Source organism: Papio anubis, chromosome 16, assembly GCF_008728515.1.
Source record: "Papio anubis isolate 15944 chromosome 16, Panubis1.0, whole genome shotgun sequence".
Classification (NCBI taxonomy): Eukaryota; Metazoa; Chordata; class Mammalia; order Primates; family Cercopithecidae; genus Papio; species Papio anubis.
In genome coordinates this window covers 89,544,967-89,564,097 of record NC_044991.1, presented here as the reverse complement: position 1 = coordinate 89,564,097, position 19,131 = coordinate 89,544,967, and the positions used below count along the sequence as shown (strand labels likewise).

The 19,131-nt window shown below is 63.3% G+C and overlaps 1 protein-coding gene across 1 annotated transcript; it reads left to right on the top strand.

The window, feature by feature from the left end:
- The first annotated feature begins 1,129 nt into the window (after positions 1-1,129).
- On the top strand, positions 1,130-17,862 carry RBBP8NL (RBBP8 N-terminal like). The gene is made up of 14 exons (XM_009215797.3): positions 1,130-1,633; positions 8,827-8,970; positions 10,136-10,178; positions 10,790-10,885; positions 11,233-11,345; positions 11,866-11,938; positions 12,157-12,314; positions 12,426-12,508; positions 12,802-12,968; positions 13,532-14,270; positions 14,546-14,690; positions 15,189-15,259; positions 15,336-15,441; positions 17,104-17,862. Exons 2-14 carry the CDS (start codon positions 8,910-8,912, stop codon positions 17,220-17,222), a joined length of 1,974 nt encoding a protein of 657 aa, XP_009214061.1. The 5' UTR covers positions 1,130-1,633; positions 8,827-8,909; the 3' UTR covers positions 17,223-17,862.
- The last annotated feature ends 1,269 nt before the right edge of the window (positions 17,863-19,131 follow it).

Here is a 19,131-nt window from a genome sequence, read left to right as displayed (position 1 = left end):
TCTCCCAGAGGCCCCGCCTCCTAACATCATTGCCTTGGGAGTTAGGATTTCAAGGAGAATCTGGGGCAGACACAAAAAACATCCAGACCACAGCACAAAGCAGCTACACGTGTCCACGCACACATGTGCACACACACACACACATGCACACACAGGCACACACACGTAAGACATGCACACACACTCGTATCCACACACACACGCTCACACATGCACACAGTCCCCACACAGGTACACACAAAACACACTCCAGCAGCAAGCAGAACCCATTCGCAAAGGGCCCAGCCAGAAGCAGGGAGGTGGCCGGAGGAGGGGCCTCCACAAAGCTCCCAGGCCAGCCAGAGCTGGAGTGGCCCATGCTGACCATGACCTCCTCCCAAGAGCCCAGCCCTGAGTGGGAGGGCATCGTGGGGCCAGAGACGACCAGCCCTCATCCCAAGCCCAGAGCTGGGCCACCAGCCACCAGCAGGGGCCCTGCCAGGGAGCAGGAGGTCCGTCCTCCCCTCACGGCAGGGGCTGCAGGCCAGGCTCCCAGGCTTCCTCCTCTGAGCCCCGTGCATCCCTCGGGTGCCCTGGGGATCGTGGTCCCAAGGACTCGGGAACCCCCGGTCTGCTTCTGTGCAGAGCTAAGACAGGCTGAGGATGAGGCGGAGGCAGAGGTGGGGAGGAGTCGTGGGGAGGACACAGCGGGTGGGGCACGGGGGTTCAGGGCTGTGCCCTGCAGCCACAGCGTTGCTGTCTGGGGAACACACGTGAGACCACAGTGTACGGCTGCTCCAGCACCTGGGCCGTGCCATCCAGGGCCAGGCCATCCCCCAGACTATTTGCCCCCCTGGGCTCCACCTGGCCAGGGTCACCCAGCCTACCTGGAGACCGGAGAAGCCCACAAGCACTCACGAACCCCGGGCAGACTGCGCAGACCGGAGGCCCAGCACGCGCCCAGTCCCCCTCGAGCAGAAGGCCTGCTTTCCCGGGCAGGGCGGGGCATGCTGGGCAGGCCGCTCCCATAGCAGCTGCTGGATTTCCGTCCGCTGGGCTCTGGCAGGGACAGATCTTGAGAGTATTATCCCCAATTTACAGACAGGGAAACTGAGGCCAGAAAGGAGACTGTTGCCTGCCTATGGTCAGCCCACAGCGAGCTGAGCTGTGAACAGCAGGAGGGGCCACTCTGCACCAGAGGCCACCTGTCCCAAGGTGGCAAGACAGTACGTTTACTCACTCCCGCCTGCAGCCCCTCACCTGAGCACCCCTGCAAGCCCTCCACCCTTCCCCGCCCGGGCTCTTCCGTGTCCCAGGTCCCAAACTGGATTCTCAGTGCTAACCAGCTTGGCTCCTGCCGGCAGCCCAGCCTCCTCGCGGTGATTATGAGGAAACAATCCCCTCTATGTGGCTTCAGACCCAACCTGTCCGGCCACTTTCTGCGAGATGGCAGAACCCGCCTGGCGGCTCGGGGCAGTCTCTGCCTCCTTTCTGCTCCTGGCTGGGAGAATCGAAAACCCGTCAAGCGGGTTTGGCCAAAATCCTGTCTTGTTGCCTGTGCAGGTTCACACCCCGCTCACTTCTCTCTCCCCGTGGAGAGCGTGGGGGGCTCCGCTCAGAGGTCGAGGGAGGTCGAGGCAGGGCCAGGAGCCATGTGAGTACCCGGGACCCCAGGGCCAGGCCACTCAAGCAGCCGGGTAGGCTGGAATCCCTGGCTGGGGCACTCACCAGAGAGGCTGGAGGCCCAGCTCGGGCTCTTGCGAGGAGAGCCGTGGGGGTTGGTGGGACTGGACATCTTCCCTAAGGGGTGGCACAAGGCTGCTCCTGGTCCAGGGGCTTAGCAACGGAGAGAGCTCAGTGGGCGTTCCGGGCAGGAGCTGGGTGCGAAGAGGCCAGGCCTAGTCTGGCACCAGGGCCCAGGAAGTGTCCCTGGTCTGCTGAGGGGCTTGGGGCATCAGGGACAGGCTGGTGGCCTCACCCTCCACCCTGGGCCTGCCCTGCCCCGCCACCCAGGTTCACAAGAGGACAAGCGGGCGCAGCCACAGAGGTGAGGGTGGTGCAGGGGTGCAGCGTCCGCAGCTGGGCACTGAGCAGGGGACTCCTCTGCCGCTGTGTCTGTGGGGAAGCAGCCACAAAGGCGGGCCTTGCTCAACCCCCTCCCCCACGGGCCAGGCCTCAGGGAGCGAGCAGGCAGGGCAGGAGAGCAGCCCGGCCCACCTCCACCTCCGGGAGGGAGTCAGGTTGCAGGGCTGCTGTTACCTGAGCTGCAGGGACATCTCGGCTGGCTCCTCTGTGCATGTGTGCACACGAGTGCGCGGGGTGGGGGGGGCATGTGCGTGTGGGGTACACGAGTGCATGTGCACACACGACCTGCATGTGCAGCTGTCCCGGGGCCCCTGCGGCGGCTGTGTGCACAGCAGGGCAGGCTGGCTGTGGCAGCGCAGGCGGCTGCTCACTGGACTGTGCACCAGTGTATGTTCCCCTAGTTAGGATGCTGCTGTCCATCCATGTGGGTGTGGGCATCACGCGTGTGCACATGTCTGTTGTGGGTCCATGTGTCTGGAGGACATCAGAAACTGCCCTGGCAGAGACATCTCTCTAGACTTGCCCCCGCCCCCACCCTGAACTGGCCTGGGGAGTCACCAGGAGGCCCTGGCTGTGTCCTGGCTGTGTCCTTGCACGCTGGTAACTGTGGACAGATGACACCTTCGAGCCTCAGCTCCATCTACAAAGTGAGGGTTGCCAAAGCCATTCCATGGGCGAGTGTGAGGCAGCTCCACCCCCAGGCTGGCCCTGACTGCCTGTCCCTGATCTGGCCCTGGGGCACCCACCAGATGCCCTGACAGCCCCCATGAGCCCGGGTCAGGACTCATCACTAACATCTGTTCTACAGTCAGAGAAACTGAGGCACGGCCAGACAAGCGACCTGGCCGAAGTCTCCATGGGAGAGGCTTTGCTCATTACCGCAGAGGGTAGGAGGAGACTCTGAGGCCAATCCAGACTCTGAGGCCAATCCAGTCCAAATCTTGCTCCACCTGCTCATCTCTGATCTGCTTCAAGCCTCAGTGTCCAAACTTGTAGAATGAGACAATCAGTACTTCCTCTGAGGCCAGGTGGGCCCCGACCACGTGTGTGCCCAGCCTAGCTAATGCAGTGGGTGCTCCACGGGGGCAGCCAGGAGGTGGACGGGGGCAGGGGAATCCCTTGGGGAGATGTGGGTCAAGGTGCAGAGGGCACCGCTCTGAGCTTGGCTGCCTCAGCAAAACTGCAGGATGGTTTCAGTGCCCATGCAAGTGGGAAAAAGCCTGGGCGTGGTGCTTGGCACAGAGCAGCATGTGATCAACAGCAGCCACTGCCACTGCCACTGCTACTGCCACTGCTACTGCTGCGCCTGTCACCATTGCTCCTGGATAGGTGGGCAGTCAGTCAGATGGACACACAGACAGCCTAGGCCTCAGAGACAGAGGGTACCAGTGTCCAGCTCCGCACTCCTGCCCCGAAGGGCCTGCTGGGGGGGCAGTGGCTGGGGTGAAGAGCAGCCGGCCCGGCAGATATCCTTGGAGCACTGGTGCCCAGGCAGCTTCTGTGGTTGAGTGCCCTGGGAGAGGCGGGGAGCCCGGTGATGCCCTGGATGCCGCCTGCTCAGACGCAGAGATGCTCAGGGGCCCGGCCTCCCAAAGGACAGGGCAAGAACAGGCATCACTGCGGGTTTTGCCACTTGGCCGGACAATGCCCAGTCCTGCCGGGGCCACGGCTGGGCCTGTGATTCCCTGGCCTGTGTGTGGGAGGCAGGTGGCATCTCTCCTGGGCGCAGCCACAGAGATGCCGTGAGCCCAGTGGAGTCCATAGTGAGCAGCCGTCCGAGGATGCGTGTCGTCACTGTCAGCAGCCGGACCTGCGCCCTGCGTGTGGGGAGGGCTGCGTCCTCCTGCACAAGGCCTTTGTGGCAATGCGATTTGACCTTGTCCAAGCGCAGAGTGTCCTGCTGTTAGCACTGCTGGACACCCGGGGTCCCACATGAGGGAGGCACAGGTGAACTCGGGGTCTCCCTCTGCTGCTCACTGAGCACCCCCGTCTACGGAGCTCCTGGGCGCACAGGCACCACCTGTAAGGAGCTTCTAAGCAGCCCGATACAGGGGTGGGGTGCCTTCACTCCCAGGTGAGGAGACAGGCTCAGAGAGGAAAAGCAACTTGCCCAAGGTGGCATAGAGACCAGAGACAGGTCCGAGAGCCCCACCAGGGCCGTCGACTGGGAAGCCCACACCTTTACCCTCTGCCCAGACTGACTCTCCAGCCAGCACCCTTCAGGAATGTGACCCCTGCCCCACCCCAGCCAGCTCAGCGGGCGGTGGGGGGTGTACCCTCTGTGCTGGGGCTCTGAGAACCCGTGAGGCTGGATTAACAACAGCAAACCTCTGCCCGCTCTGAGTGGCCACTCCAGATGGCCCTAGGAGGGTGGGTGGAGACCGTAGGAGGGCAGGTGGGGGCTCTGGGGGCCTTCAGAGGGAGGTGGGAGTCCTGAGGGACAGGCAGGGCCCACAGTGCATGTCCACTCCCTGGGTGAGGACATGAGGTGGAAGGTGGTCTGCCAGCCTAATTAGGCTCCCCATGGAGGGCTCTCCTGGGTCCTGGCTGGGGGATAAGAGGCACCAGTTTATTGGATGGGCTCTGTTCCATACTGGTGAGAGCAGCACGTCGCCTCTTGGTTTTAAGGAGCAGTCCCTGGAAGGCAAAGGTGCTGGCACCAGTAGCACCTCACCGCAGGAGGCAGAGGTGCGGACCTGGGCTAGCCAAAGCCCAGCCCGGCTCTCACTAGCTTTGACCGTGGGCAAGACCCTACCTCTGGATCATGTTCTCAGTGGCAAATGGAGCAGAGGGCAAGGCATGGTGGGGTGAGGGTGGTGTCGAGGGGGACAGCCATGCACCCCTCACACCTATCCCTCCCATGGCCCAGCTGTGAGCCGCAGGTGGGACAGCGGCTCACTAGCCCGCCCTCCCCTTCCCTCACTCCTTCCAGGGGGCTCAGCACCTGCAGAGACCCTCCAGCCTGGACTCCCAGAGTGGGAGGGCTGGGAGTGGGAGGAGTGGCTGAGGGTTACCCTGGACCAGACCCCAGCTGTCTCACCCCAGCCCTGTGAAGCCCCCCAAGAGTCTCAGCCCAGCCCCTCCCCACCTCGGCAGGCTTGCTCCCCCATCACAGTCCCACTGCAGCCCCTACCCAGGCCTGGAGGAGACCCTCCCTCCGAGTTTCCCCGGCCTCAGCACCTCTAGCTGCCCTTGGCAAGCCCAACAAACCCCAAGAACGCTGACTCGGGAAGAAAAAGTCAGCCCCACTGACTCCCCTGCTCACCCCCGGCACAAGGCTGCGGGCGCAGGTCTGGGTGAATTTCTACGATCCCGGTTCATTTCTTCTCCCCAAAAGCATCAGGGCTTGCAACTTCCCTCCATCTCCCATCCCTTCCCCGGAGTTCTCCAGCACTCTAGGAGGGTAAAAGCTGGGACTGGGGCTGTCCCAGAGGCGCCGGAGCCTGGGAGACTGATCCTGACCACTTTGCACCTCTGTCACCTGCTCACCCTGAGGGAAGTCCCCCCAGCCCCAGGCACTGTCACTCACCGGGCCCAGTGGCCTTGCCCAGGCCCACCCCAACTCTGGGCCTCTGGGAAACAAGGGTCCCCAGCAGGGTGCACCCTACAGCGATTCCAGACGCCCACCAGCCCTGCTCCGGGCATGTGTCTGGGCCGTTCCCTGCCCAGTGGGATGGGGACTCTTTCTGCAGTCCTTTGGGGGCCTTGAGAGTGGCAGCCAGGCGGGGCCTGCAGGTGGTTTGGGGCACAGAAAGGATCCTGTGAGTGGGAAGCACAGCAGAGGCGCAGTCCCGGCCTCTGTAGCATGGTGACTTCACTGGGAAGGAAGCCCACCTCTCCTGTGCAGACCTCTCCCAGGCCCACAGGTACCATGGGCTCCCTTGGGCGGCTCCTCTATGGGCGTCGGCCCAGCCCACATGGCAGGTGCTGGGGGCCAGTGAAGAGTGGCCTGTTGGGCAGGTCCGGGTGGAATTTCAGGAACTGCAGCTCAGCCCCCTCCTGGCCCTCCTCAGCTGCTTGAGCCTAGGGAGGCCTGGCTCTGACATCTTCCTCCCGGGGGCCCCTTGGCCAGGAAAAGCCAGTGCAGCTGGGTGCACCAGAGCCATGGGGAAGATGCCCCAGTCCACACAGGCAGAGCACGCAGGACCCACAGCCCAGGAGCCAGGCACAACCCAGATCCCACTTCCCACTGGGTGACTGAGACGGGAGGTTTGAGCTGTTTGAGCCTCAGTTTCCCCATCTGGAGCGGGGTCTTCGTGGTGTGGTCAAGATTCCATGGGCTGTCGGGAAGGTCTCAGTGTGTATGGAGTTCGGGAAACGGGGGTCAGAACCACTGATGCTGGCCACGTGACGTACTTCCGGCAGGCTCCATGCTGTCCCCACCTCTGGAGCTCAACGTCCTGTTGGCCCCCTTCACCGGCAAAGACATCCCTCCCAGGGAGCTCTGGCTCCCTCCCAGCCTCCCACCAGGAAAGCTCCAAGTCTTCCTGGTCCCAGGATCCCTCACCCACCCAACACAGAGCCGCCAACTGTCACCCCCACTCCCTCTGAGGGTGGCTGGAGGTCCCAAAGCCCAGGCAGGTCTGTGGACTGAGTCTCTGGAGACCAGCATCCTGAGGCTCCGCCCTCCATGCAGCCCCACCAGCCCTGTCAGGGGCCCCTGGGGACGCTGTGGCCACCCCCAAACAGGGGCCACACTCTGTCCCACACCCCTCGCTGCCCCACCAGGCTCAGCACTAACACGCTTGACCACAGGTGCAAGGGCTCGGCGGGAATTAGGAGAGTCTCCTTCCAAGGGGCTCCAGTCACCATCCCCACCCCAGGCCCCGTGACTTCTCTCGGGGTCCCAAGGCCTGCCACCCTGAGTCACAGGCACCCCCAGCCTCAGCCCCAAAGACACCCACTATCCAACTTCCAGGGCCCCAGGGCAAGTGCCTCTTTCTGTGTTCAATGCACCCTCAAGTCTGTCTCGGGTGGTTTGGCCACGCTGGGATGGGCGTGGGGCCGGGTGGCCGCCACACTGGGATGGGCATGGGGCTGGGTGGCCGCCACACTGGGGTGGGCATGGGGCTGGGTGGCCGCCATTCCACCCATCATGGGATGGGGTTTGGGGGTCCCATTTGGGACGGTTCTGTAGAATGCTGCTGCAGAGAGGACCCTCATGTGGGCGTCTGCAGGCTGACCTTTGAAAACCCAGATGCAGCCTTGGCTGCTCCCCTCTGTGGTCCACTTGGGCTGGGCTGGCCGTTGCGAGGCCTTGGGTATGGCCTCCAGCCACAAGCCCAAAGTTGGATTTTGAGCAGAGTAGTGCGCATCTGAGCAGAGACCAGAGCTTCCCAGGGATGGTCACCCTGGAGAGTGGTTCTGGAGGAGATGCGGGGAGGCAGGGGGTTCAGGGGAGTTTGAGGGGGAGGCCAGGCAGGGAGGAGGCCGACACAGTTGTTCAGGTGATGCACCAGTGGTTCCACGGTAGGTTGGGCGTGCACACACACAGCACACACACACAGGGCAAAAACACATGCACACCAGCTCGGGCGTGAACACACAGCACACACATGCACACTGGCTCAGGCATGCACACACATAGCATGCAGGCATGCACACTCGTTCGGGTGTGCACACACACGGTACACATACATGCACGCTGGCTATCATACACACACACGGCACACACATGCACACTCATTCGGGCGTGCACACACATGCACACTTGCATCCAGAACATGTCAAGGCACTGAGGTGCCAGGAGTAGGTAGTGGCTTCTACCCCTTCCTGGAACCCTCCAGCCTCTGCGTGTGGGAGCTGCTTCTGGGTAGAGGGGGCTGCTGTGGCTGTGTGTGTTTCTGTGTACCTGCAACTGCGTGTGTAGCCGTGTCTCTATGTCTGCACAGATTTGCGTCAGCACGTAACCATGTCTGTGTATCTCTGTGTGTTGTGTGTGGGCATCTCTGTCTGTGTACATATGTGTTGTATGTGTGTGTCTGTAGGTGTGTGCCTGTGTGTTGCGTGTATACATGCTTTGTGTGTGTGCATGTCTGTCGGTGCATGTGTGCTGTGTGTGTACATGCTCTGTGTGTCTTTTGCATGTGTGTGCATGTGTGTTGTGTGTACATGCTATCTGTGTGTGTATGTGTGTGTGTGTGCCTATGTGACAAGATTGAAGCTGCCACAGCATTGGAGGGGGACAGAGATCCCAGGAGGGAACTGAATACAAGGGCTCCGGTGAAAGGGAAGGAGCCGCTGTGACCGTAGTGTTGGGGCTGGGGTGTGTACAGTGGCATGGTCAGGTCTGAGGGGCTCTTGCCGGTGAGGTCTGACTCCCAGCGTCACATCTGGGCAGGTGCCACTGGCACCATCCAGCTCTCGCCAGGCTTCCCTGTCCCTCCATTGAGGTCCAGGGGCAGGGCTTATGTGGGGACAGGCCAGGCACTGATGGGCTGGATACCTGGGGAGAACGGGGCGGCTCAGAGGGGCCGGCACCCACCCCTAGATGCCCCCTGGCCCCTCCATCCCCTCCTGCACAGCAGCCAGCACCCTGCCCTCTGGCTCCCGTCCACATATGCGTGGGAGGAAGCCACACAATGTACTATCTCTGTGCCTGCCCGTGGGGTTCCGGAGCCTCCAGCCCACCTCCCATGAGTGGCCCTACCACATGACGTGGGGTCTGCTCCACATAGACACAAGGAGTCCCAATCCTCTCCTGGACTCCACAGCCCACAAGCGCTTCCTGAGCAGATCCTGTCCCCTCTTCCTCCTCTTCAGGATGGACACAGAGGGGCTGTAGAGGCTGCAAGCATCTCCACAACCCCCGTGCAGAGGGGCCCGGGCCAGGGCCACAGGGAGCCATGGAGAGCTTCACGGAGTCACTGAACAGGCTGAAGGAGATCCACGAGAAGGAAGTCCTGGGTGAGGGGCCAGGGACAGATGCCGGGCTAGGGAGGGGTCTCCACAGCCCTCACCTAAGGGCCGGGGCAGGCCAGGGTGCACCCATGATCACCTCCAATTCCCAACAAGTCAGGGGACGGACCCTGTCTTTTCAGCCCAGGCAGGGGAGTCCTGACCCAAGTCCTGACCCAAGTCCTGACCCAGAGCGACAAAGTGGACAGACGCCCTGCCTGGGCCCCGCAAGTGCTGACCTCAAGCTGGGATGTCCTCGAGCCACTCCCAGAGTGTGGCCCCAAGGGGGAGGGGCACTTTCAAGGGTTGCCACCAACACCTCATGGCCACCTGCCACCCGCAGGCTGCATGCTGCCCATGCTTTGTTCGCCCATGGGGCTGGCCATGTGGCAGAAAGAAGAGCCCACTCTGGCCGGCCTGCTGAGCTCACCACAGCAGAGACAGCCACTTCCAGAAACAGGAGCTTATGGCTCTCTGGACCCATGCAGAACATGTCAACGCACTGAGATGCAACTCTTCTCTTCCTTCTAGGATACACCCCAGGCCCCACCCCTGTCCACTTCCCCCACCAGGGACAGGGCCGAAGCCCCCCCACCACCCCCAGTCCAGTCCCAGAGCCAGCACCTTCCCCTGGTCCTTCCACTGAGCACCCGTGCCCACCTGGAGGTCCAAGGACCTGGCTGTCTCCCAGGCAACCCAGAGAGGTGGGGCTGCTGGGGTTAGCCAGGCCCAGGCTGGATCCCAAGATATGGCAAGGAGGAGGTCTGATGGGGTCTGCCCCAAAAGCTCATCTTATTTCAACACTAGCTATCACACACACACACACACACACACACACACACACACACAGAATGGCCCTCTGGTCCCTCTGCCTTTCACAGGTGGCTGGTCACTTGCGGTCCCGGGGTCCCTGCTCACCCCCAGACACCCCCAGACAGATGCCAGAGGCAGAGACCCCAGGGGAAGCGACAGATACTGGGCCAAGACCACCAAGGCTCAGGCAGCCCTAGGCCTAGGCACAGACAGGGGCCCGGCTGGCAGGGCTCCCCCAGGGGGTGCAGGGGACGAGAGTGCCACATTGCAGCTCTGCCCAGACCCCGTGGTGGGGAGGCTGCAGGAAAAGCAGCAGCTGGGCCTGACCGCCCCCCACTTGCCCCTCTGCTCACTCCCCCAGGCCTGCAGAACAAGCTTTTGGAACTGAACTCAGAGAGGTGCCGGTGAGTCAGGCCAAGCAGGGCCCCTCTCCGCAGGGCCACACTGGCCATTTCATCCCCCTGAAGCTCCGGTGTGCCACCATCCTATGGTGCAGAGGGGAAACTGAGGCTCAGTGTGGAGGCAGGGGGGAGTCACTCGTCCAAGGTCACATGGTGAGCAGGACTTGAACCCAGGTGCGTTGGCCTCCCAGGGGCGGGGCAAGCCCTTTACTCAGGGTGTCTCCCACCCCAGGATCATGATCAGAATATCAACAGTACGTTCATGGTGAGCTGGGGTCATGTCTGGTCATACGCTGGCAGGCAGGCAGGTTCCCTGCGTTCCGGGCTTATAGACCTGGCTGTGGCTCTGCCTGCACCATGGCGCTAAAGTGGTGCGTGGACAAGACAGACGTCACAGAGGGGCGTGCAGATGATTAGGGGGGCGCCGGGTTAGGCGTTGCCCCACAGGGCCCACTTCAAGGGCAAGTCCCCACAGTGAGGGGCACTGAGCAGGATCCAGCCCCAGACCAAGGCTGCAGGTGCCAAATGGCACTGGCCCCCCAGGCTGGATGGTGGGGACAGCATGTGTCTTCCTGGATGGAACAGGACCCCACCTTAGCTGTTTCCTGCCACAGGGACGCCCAGAGGATCGAGGAGCTCTTTGCCAAGAACCACCAGCTCCGGGAACAGCAGAAGACACTGAAGGAGAACCTTCGGGTGCTGGAAAACAGGTGGGCCTGGGAGGACATCTCACAGCGCGGCCAGGACCGGTGGGCTCAGGGGAGGGGAAGATGACAGGGCTCCTCGGAGAACAAGTTTGGGAAAGTGCAGGACAAACTGAACTAGGAAGGTTTCTCCACTGCAGGACATCTCAGAGCCTTAAGTAAACTGCATTTTCAAGATTTCTCCCCAAACTCAGTGAAACGTGGGACCCCTAGCCCACGGGGTGGGAAGAGGCCTGGGGCTGTACGGAATAGTTTGGGAAGGGCAGGGGCACTTCCGGGCAGTGGGGTGGTGGGTCCCAGGCCCTCTGGCTTCCATGCCGTCCCTCAGACTCCCTGTGTCCCCATCCCTGCAGGCTGCGGGCCGGCCTGTGCGACCGCTGCTTGGTCACCCAGGAGCTGGCCAGGAAGCGGCAGCAGGAGTTTCAGAGCTCCCACCTGCAGAACCTACAGCACATCTTCATCCTCAGTGAGCCCCACCCGCCAGACAGCCGGGGTCCTCTCCCACGGGGCCAGGCGACCCCAGGGCCTGTTCAGTCCATGTGGGAGTGTGGGGAAAGGAGGCAGGGCGATCGGCCCCACACCACTGGGGGAACCTCACAACCCAATCTACAGACAGACACACAGCCCCCAGCTGGCGCTGGTGTGGCCCTCCCTCAACACAGCCTCCCTCCCCTGCGCTGGGGGCATCCCTGCCCCCACAGGGCGTGACCTTTTTCCTGTGATGCGGAAGGTCCTGCAGTCCTGAGGCCCCGTGGCCCTCCTGATGACCAAGGGCGAGCCCCCTTCCCTCGAGGCCGGCGCGGCTCATTCAGCAGCATCCAATCAGCCACGCATGCAGCAGCATCCACGGTGCACCTGCTGCCTGCCAGGCCCTGGGCTACGTGCTGGGGGCACTGCTGAGGGGCTTCCCTGGTGCTGTGTTGACCCCACCCCAGCCCCTGTCCCCCCCAACCCCTGCCTGCTTTGCTAATCAGTGCCTTTTGCAGCCAATGAGATGAACGGGCTGAAGGAAGAGAACAAGACCTTGAAGGAGGAGGTGAAGCGGCTTCGGGGCCTGGGGTGAGTGAGAAGGAGTCCCAGGGCTCAGACACCCCATTCCCCAGCAGCCCCTGAGCAGCACTTGGCACATGTCCCTGGGGGAACCACCCATGGAGGGCTCTCAGGCAGTGTCGGGACCACTGCGTCCCCTGGGGTCACCCAGGAGTGGGCCCGGCTTTTCTGATCATCTCTTGGGATGTTACTCTCCCTCACCCTCCCTGGCTTTCCCTCCCCTCCAGAGATAGGCCCAAGCCCCTGGCCAAGGAGGGAACCTCAGATCCCCCCTCACCCCTGCTGCTCCCCTCCCCTGGTGGCTGGAAGGCCATCACAGAGAAGCCACCAGGAGGCCATGAGGAGGCTGAGGAAGACCACCAGGGCGCGGGCCTACAGGGAGAAGGTACTGTGGGGATGGGGTGAGGCTGAGAGGCTGGGCCCCTGCAGGACCAGGGATCCTCCCCCTGGGGCTGAGCCGCCGCCCCTCTCCCACCCCTGGCTTCTCCTCCCACAGAAAAGCCAGCAGGGCACAGGGCATCTCCAGTGGCCAAAATCTCACCAGGGGCCACCCTGCCTGAGTCGTGGGCCCCAGACATGGTAAGTGCAGGGACCTGGAGCCCACCATGCACAGCTGGGCCAGCGCAGGCAGGAGGCTGGAGGCAGCTGCACCTGCAGTATGCCAGCCTCTCATGCGCCTCACCCCGAATGTGCCCCTCCTTCGTCCCGGGCAGGAGCCACTGCGCTCCATTTGGTGTGGGTGGGGGCGCAGCCCTGAGTGGGTGGGTCCGGCAGTGAGCAGGGGCAGAGTGGGAGCAGCCCAGGGCAGGCGGCAGAGGCCACAGTAGAGGCCACACATGCCCCTGCCCAGGCTGACCCACCCATCCTCACAGAGCCCCCAGCGCATCTCCAACCAGCTGCACGGGACCATCGCCGTGGTACGGCCTGGGTCCCAGGCTTGCCCTGCTGACCGTGGCCCCACCAATGGGACGCCCCCACCACTGCCCGCCAGGAGCAGCCCACCCAGCCCAGCGTATGAGCGTGGCCTCTCTCTGGACAGGTGCCCGCCTGCCCCACCCCCATCCAGAGCAGCCTCAGACAAGCTCCTCTCTCACCCTGGTCCCAGGGCAGTCCCTCTGATTATCCCTCACAGCCCCTGACCTTCTCTGGCTTGACTTTTTCTGGGCACCCAGCCAGGAGCAAAGTTCCCAGGTGGACAACTCCGGAGTGGCCAGGTGTGGGGCGTGGGGGCAGGGGACGGGGACATTGTGTGAGAACAAGTAGGGTGTGGAGGGTGGGCAGGTGGCTAGGACCCTCCAGGTGAGGAGCAGGGGGCTGATGTCTCCGCCAAAAAGACACGGAGGCCTCGGCATCTGGCCCTGCCTTGGAGCCCAGACCACAGGCCACCTCTGGCCAGGTCCACACAGCACGGCCTCCAGAGCTGGGGGCTGAGCCTCCCCTCCCTCCACTGCCTGCCATGGGACCCATGCAGCTTGCTCCACCTCTCTGGACCTCAGTTTCCTCACCTGTGGAGTGGGTGCCTGTCGTCTCCTCCTCTCAGGGCTCACTGGGACGGTCACAGCTCAACGTAGCCATGGTCATTGGGCTTCTCCTCCCTCACAGCTTCCTGCGGGCCTCCCGGCCCTCTGCCATGACCCATGAGACCCTGAAGCACTCCCCGAAGATGGACCGGCTCTGCCTCCTAAACCGCCCCCTCTCCCTGCACCTTCGGAGCCCCCACAGCAGCCCCCTGGCCCCTGCTGCAGCCCCCTGTGACCCCCGGCTCCAGGACCTGAAGGCTGGAGAAGCAGAGGCCTGGGAGGAGCCTATAGAACTGCTGGGGCTGCCCAATGCCCTGGCGGGCATGCAGGACCTTCACCTGGAGGGGGCACTACACCTGCTCCTGGCCCAGCAGCAGCTGCGGGCTCGGGCCAGGGTAGGCAGTGTCAGGCCAAGGGGCCAGCCCACACCCAGGGAGATGCCGCCCTCCCCACCAGTCGGCTCAGACTCTGAGGGCCCTGAGAGTGAGGGGGCCAGGGCAGCTCTGGCCACAGCAGCAGGCCTGCCTGGAGGGCGGCACACACAGCCTGTAGGCCCAGGCCGCGCCCAGAGGACGGAGGCTGCAGCAGCACAGGACTGTGCCCCAGACAAGCCCCTGGACCTCTCGGAGTGGGGCCGGGCCCGGGGCCAGGACACTCCCAAGCCGGCCAGCCAGCATGGGTCACTCAGCCCTGCCACTGCCCACACTCCCAGCCCCGAGCCACCCACCCAGTCTGGACCCCTGACTCGCAGTCCCCAGGCACTCAGCAATGGCACCAAGGGGACCAGAGCACCAGAGCAGGAGGAGGCTCGCACTCCCGTGGTGAGGACCCCGGCCCTGGCTCAGACCCTGTCCTCAGCCTCCACATCCCCCATCCCGGGCCAGCCTCCAGCCGGACCTCGGGCTGCTCTCTTCCCTCTGCCCACCAAGTTGGTTCCCAGGGAGAAAGCAAGGCTGCCTCATCCACGCTAGAAAGGGAAAGGCGGGCCCGCCCACCAGCTGCAGCCTCAAGAGGGGTCCCACCGGCCATCCAGGGGTGAGCTGGGGGCAGGGAAGTCTCCCAAATAAACTCCAGCCACCTGCTTGCCTCCCCCCAGGACCCCTCACGCCCACTTCCAGGGTCCCAGCTCAGCCTGTCCTCTCCAGGCAGGACAGGAGATGAAGACACAGGGAGGCCTCTGCCACCTCCCCCCCCACAGCTGCCTCCCCACCCACAGCTGCCTGATCTGGACGGCCACTCAGGTACAGTGAGCACCTGGGGTCAGAGTCCAGCTGGGAGGGGTTTTCCCCATGGGGAGAGAGGGTGGTGGTCAGTGACCACCGAGAAGAGGTGTCTCCAGGCCCAGCTCTGCCCTGCTGACCTGACAGGGCAACTCCAGGCTCCAGGGCTTGGCTCTTCCACCTGCAGCCACTGGAGGAAGCTGAGGGCCCGGCAGGAGCCTCTCTAACCACACTCAGTGAGGGGGAAAAGCACCTTAGCAATTAGGGTTGGCAAGCAGGCTGAGTACCCCATCACACAGCATCCAAGCCAGGGGCAGGCACCCCAGCTGACGGGGACACTGGGCCTGAGCCCAAACTCCAGTCTGCCTCCTGTCAGCAGGTGCCCTGGGGCAGGTCACTTGGCCTTCTGTGCCTCAGTTTCCCCATCTGCAGAGTTGTCTCCACCCATCCTAGTCTGGCAGGCTTGGGAGACTCCTGGGGCCACCAGCCTGGCCTGATCCTACACCCTGCTTCCTTCAGAGCCCAGCAAGGCTGAAGTGCTGAGACCAGAGTCCGACGAACTGGATGAGACAGACACCCCAGGCAGCGAGGTGGGTCCAGGCCACATACTCCGCAGGGCCAGGCCGGGAGGTGCTCCTCCTCCTGACCACACCCCCTTCTCCCCAGGCGGACCAGAGCACGACTGGGGAGGGGCCCGGGTGTATCTGCGCCCAGGAGCACGGGCAGGGTCTGCCACGGAAGAGGAAGCAGGCCTCGGAGCCCGGGGACAAAGGTACAGCCAGCATGGGGCAGGTGCAGAGAGGCGGGGCGAGGGTAGCCACAGCACCCACCTCTCCTCAGTGCCACCTCCCCTCCTGGCTGCCTGGAGAATGGTAGCCTCAGAATGATGGAGCCAAAAATGAACCTCAACCCTCCCCAAATGAACCCCACAGAGAAGGGCAGGGGCAGCCAGAGTGAGTCCTTCCTGTGTAGCCTCTGACTGTGTAGCCTAGTGTCAGGTCCTTCCAAATCTGAGCCCCAGTCTCCTCGCCTGTAAGGGGGCTGACATTAGGGATCGTAGGAGATTTCAGGGCGAGAAGGAGCCAGGGGATGGTCATTGTCCCCACCATCGTCCTGGGAGGAAGGGCGTCCTGGTGCACAGGATAAGCCACTGACATGAGGAGCAGATCCCTCTTGTCCACCTGCAGATAGGGGCAGCGCAGAGGGCACAGCTCCAAGGGACATGGGGCACATTTGCTCCCCTGGGGAACTGCGGATGGCTCTCCAGTGTTTGCCAAGGGCAGTGTCCTTGGGCCCAGCTCCTCCTAGCAAGGCTGGCAGGAGCCTCGGCCCTGGTCCGAGGGTATCAGGACAACGTTTCACTTCCTGCTCTGGGCTCAATGGCAGCTCCAGCTGGGGTCCAGGAGCCCATGAGAGACTTTGAACACCTAATCATACGGCCCTGGTGTTTGTCCGGGCAGGGCCCACAGGCAGCGGGCAGGGCCCACAGGCAGCAGGCAGGGCCCACAGGCAGCGGGCAGGGTGGCGCTGCCACTACGTGCCACTGTTGCTGGCAGGCGGCCGCGGCCTGCATCTGCCCAGAGCGGCAGTGAAGACGAGCACGGCCCTTATTCGAGGCACTTCCTGCTGAGTGGGTGGACATGGCCCCGGGGGGTGCAGTCTGTGAGCCAGCACCCCCTTGTGCTCCTAGCTGAGCCGGGGCCAGGGACGCTGGCAGGGGTTCCTGAGAAACAGACATGGCGGTCAGTGAGAGCAGGTCCCTGCCCAGCATGGGCACAGCTCAGCGCCAAAGCCAGTGTCCTCGTGCCTGGCGCCCCGGGAGAGGGGGTGCAGCTGTGGCTGCCTGTGAGCCTCACGACCCTGCCCAGCAGGTGGGATCATCACGGTTTGGCTGGTGCAGAAATGGAGGCTGAGAGGGGAGAGGTCACTTGCCCAAGGTCACAGGTCTGGGAGCTGGGTCAGGATCCAAACGTGACCCATTTACCTCAGAGCCTGAGCTCACTGTGCCCCAGAGACGGCCTGAGCCCAGCATCTCGGCAGGATCCCCATCCCCGGACCGTCTCGGGGACCAGGCGCCCCTCCCCTGCGGCCCCAGCCCGGGGGCAGGACCGCTGAGGCCCGCAGCCAGTTTCAGGCCAGCCACTATGGCCTGGCTCCCTCCAAGGTAGCAAGGGGGCCACTGGGGTCAGCGCCGTCTTCGGGGTCACACAATGGGGAGAGTGTCCACCCTCCACCCAGTTCTCAGCGTTCACCCTCAGATCAGGCTACTCCTGCTCTGGGCACTGGTTTCTGTAGGAACAAGGGTGGCCAGTAAACTTCCCCAAGCACCCAGCTCCCCACGCCCAGAGGAGACCCAGGAGGCCCTAGGTGAGAGCCAGTGTTGCCTCAAAGGAAGGCACGCAGCTCTGGCCTGACCTCCAACCACTTCCCATAGCCTCCAAAAAGCCATCCAGAGGGAGAAAGAAGCTGACAGCCACTGAGGGCCCCAGGAGCCCAAGGGACACCAAGGACGACAGTCCCTCCCCCAACAGCAGCCCCTGGGAGGAGACCTAGCCAGCCTGCACCAGGGTCCACAGCAAGCCCAGGGCGGCCCTCCACCTGCCCCCCAGGGCCTGGAGAGGCCACACCACCCAACCAGCAGGCAGCCCCGCACAGCCCCTGGGAGGAGACCTACCCAGTCTGCACCGAACCCACAGTGAGCCCAGGGCGGCCCTCCACCTGCCCACCAGGGCCTGGAGAGGCCACACCACCCAACCAGCAGGCAGCCCTGCACAGCCAGTGGTGGGCACATCCTGGCCCACTTCAAGAAGGGCTGAAGGACCAAGAGGGGTCTCAGGCTGGCGATTCACCCTGTCTCCAGCCACCTGGGAAATGCTCTGTGGCCCCTCCCACAGCCCAGCACCTGCTCCCTGGGGGGTGTGGGGACTGGAGGCAGGATCACTCAGGCTCCAGCCCAGCCGCACCACTGCTGTGCACTGCAGCCCTTCCCACGCAGTGCCCATGCTCTGGGAGGCAACGGACCACTCGGACCCACACCCCTGCCCACCAAGCTCCGAGCACAGTCTTGGACGCCCCCTCGTGGGCTCCCAGCAAACAGATGTCTGGCAGTGAGGGTGGAGGGAGGCGGTGGGCAGCAGCACCCTCGCAGACGGGGTCCCCTGAGTGATGGAGAATAAACACCTGAAGAATCATGCGTGTGTCTGGCAGGGCCGAGTTCAACTGGGCCTCCACCCGCCCGGGCCCCAGGACACCCCTGACTGTGCCAGGGACTGGGAGGTCACCCCCTCGCGGGAGGGCAGAATGAAACCAGCTCCTCTGCAGAGTCCGCAGCGGGAAGGGACCACGGCGCCCTCAGGGAAGTGCCTGGCAACGGCAGCGGGCGTGTGCACCTGCCCTTCCTCACTAGTCCCTGGCCTGGTAGCCACAGGGCAGCTCGCCAGGACTCCACCGGGAGCACTTAGGGCTGTCTGCTCCTCCAGGGAGGATGGGTATCAGTCCCTCCCATCTGAGGAGCTTCAGAAACAGATTCCTGGGCCCAACCCCGGATCCACTGAACCAGGACCTTGGCGGTGGGCCTGGAGTCTGTGTTTTAAGAAGCTCCCAGGGATAATTCTCCTAAATGTGAAGTTTGAGAATTGCCCTTTCCAGGGCAGAGACAATGGGCACTGACACCTCTGCTGGGCATCAGGGAGTGGTGGGCAAAGGAGCAATGGCACCAAGTCATGGCCAGTGTTGGGGGACGGGGAGGAGAGCAGGTGTCCCTGGGAGGTCAAGGCAGGTGGCACCTGCAACCCGAATGTGGGTTCTGAGGCATGAACAGGAGTGTGCTGAGTAGGCAAGGAGCTAGGATGTTCTGGGAAGTTTGCTGAAACCCCAACTCTAGAAAAATGGACAAGGATCAGGCAGAAAGGAAAGGTGGGGGCCATGGAGGGGTGTCAGGTCAAGGGGGAAACTAGGAAGTCAGCCCGAGGGCCAGGCCTGCAGTCGGGGACATCCAGACAGAGCACTGCGCTTGACACCTGCTCAGAGTTCAGGCTGAGAGCCAAGGAAAATCAGGAGTGAAACTCATCAGCAGGACCCTCTGCAGCCACAGCACCAAGGTGAGCTGGGCGTTTAAAAACACGCGTTACAGGGATGGCAGGACACAGGCCAACAACTGGGCTGGGTGAAGCCTGGGCCACACTGGAGTGCAGGCCTGGCTCAGGGGCACTGCCTCCCACCTGCAGCCTGTGGCTTGTCTGCCTGTTGGCCTGAGAGGCCAGAGGGACTAAATTACCAAGAGGGAAGCCCAGGTGTGTTAAAGGTTGCTTTAATTTCTCCAGAATCACATGAAACAAAAGCCGTGTGTTCCCTACGCACCACCTGCAGGCCAGGTTGGCTTCTGGCCACCCATCGCCACCCTGGGGAGGGGAGAAGCCTGGCAGTGGGAGCCTAGCAAGGGGGTTCAGCAGACCCAGGAAGA

Bases quoted from the DNA above. Each gene is read 5' to 3' on its own strand.
- RBBP8NL (XM_009215797.3), top strand. From the start codon at position 8,910: ATGGAGAGCTTCACGGAGTCACTGAACAGGCTGAAGGAGATCCACGAG. The intron at 10,886-11,232 runs GTGGGCCTGGGA...CCATCCCTGCAG, and splicing joins CTTCGGGTGCTGGAAAACAG to GCTGCGGGCCGGCCTGTGCG. The intron at 15,260-15,335 runs GTGGGTCCAGGC...CCTTCTCCCCAG, and splicing joins CAGACACCCCAGGCAGCGAG to GCGGACCAGAGCACGACTGG.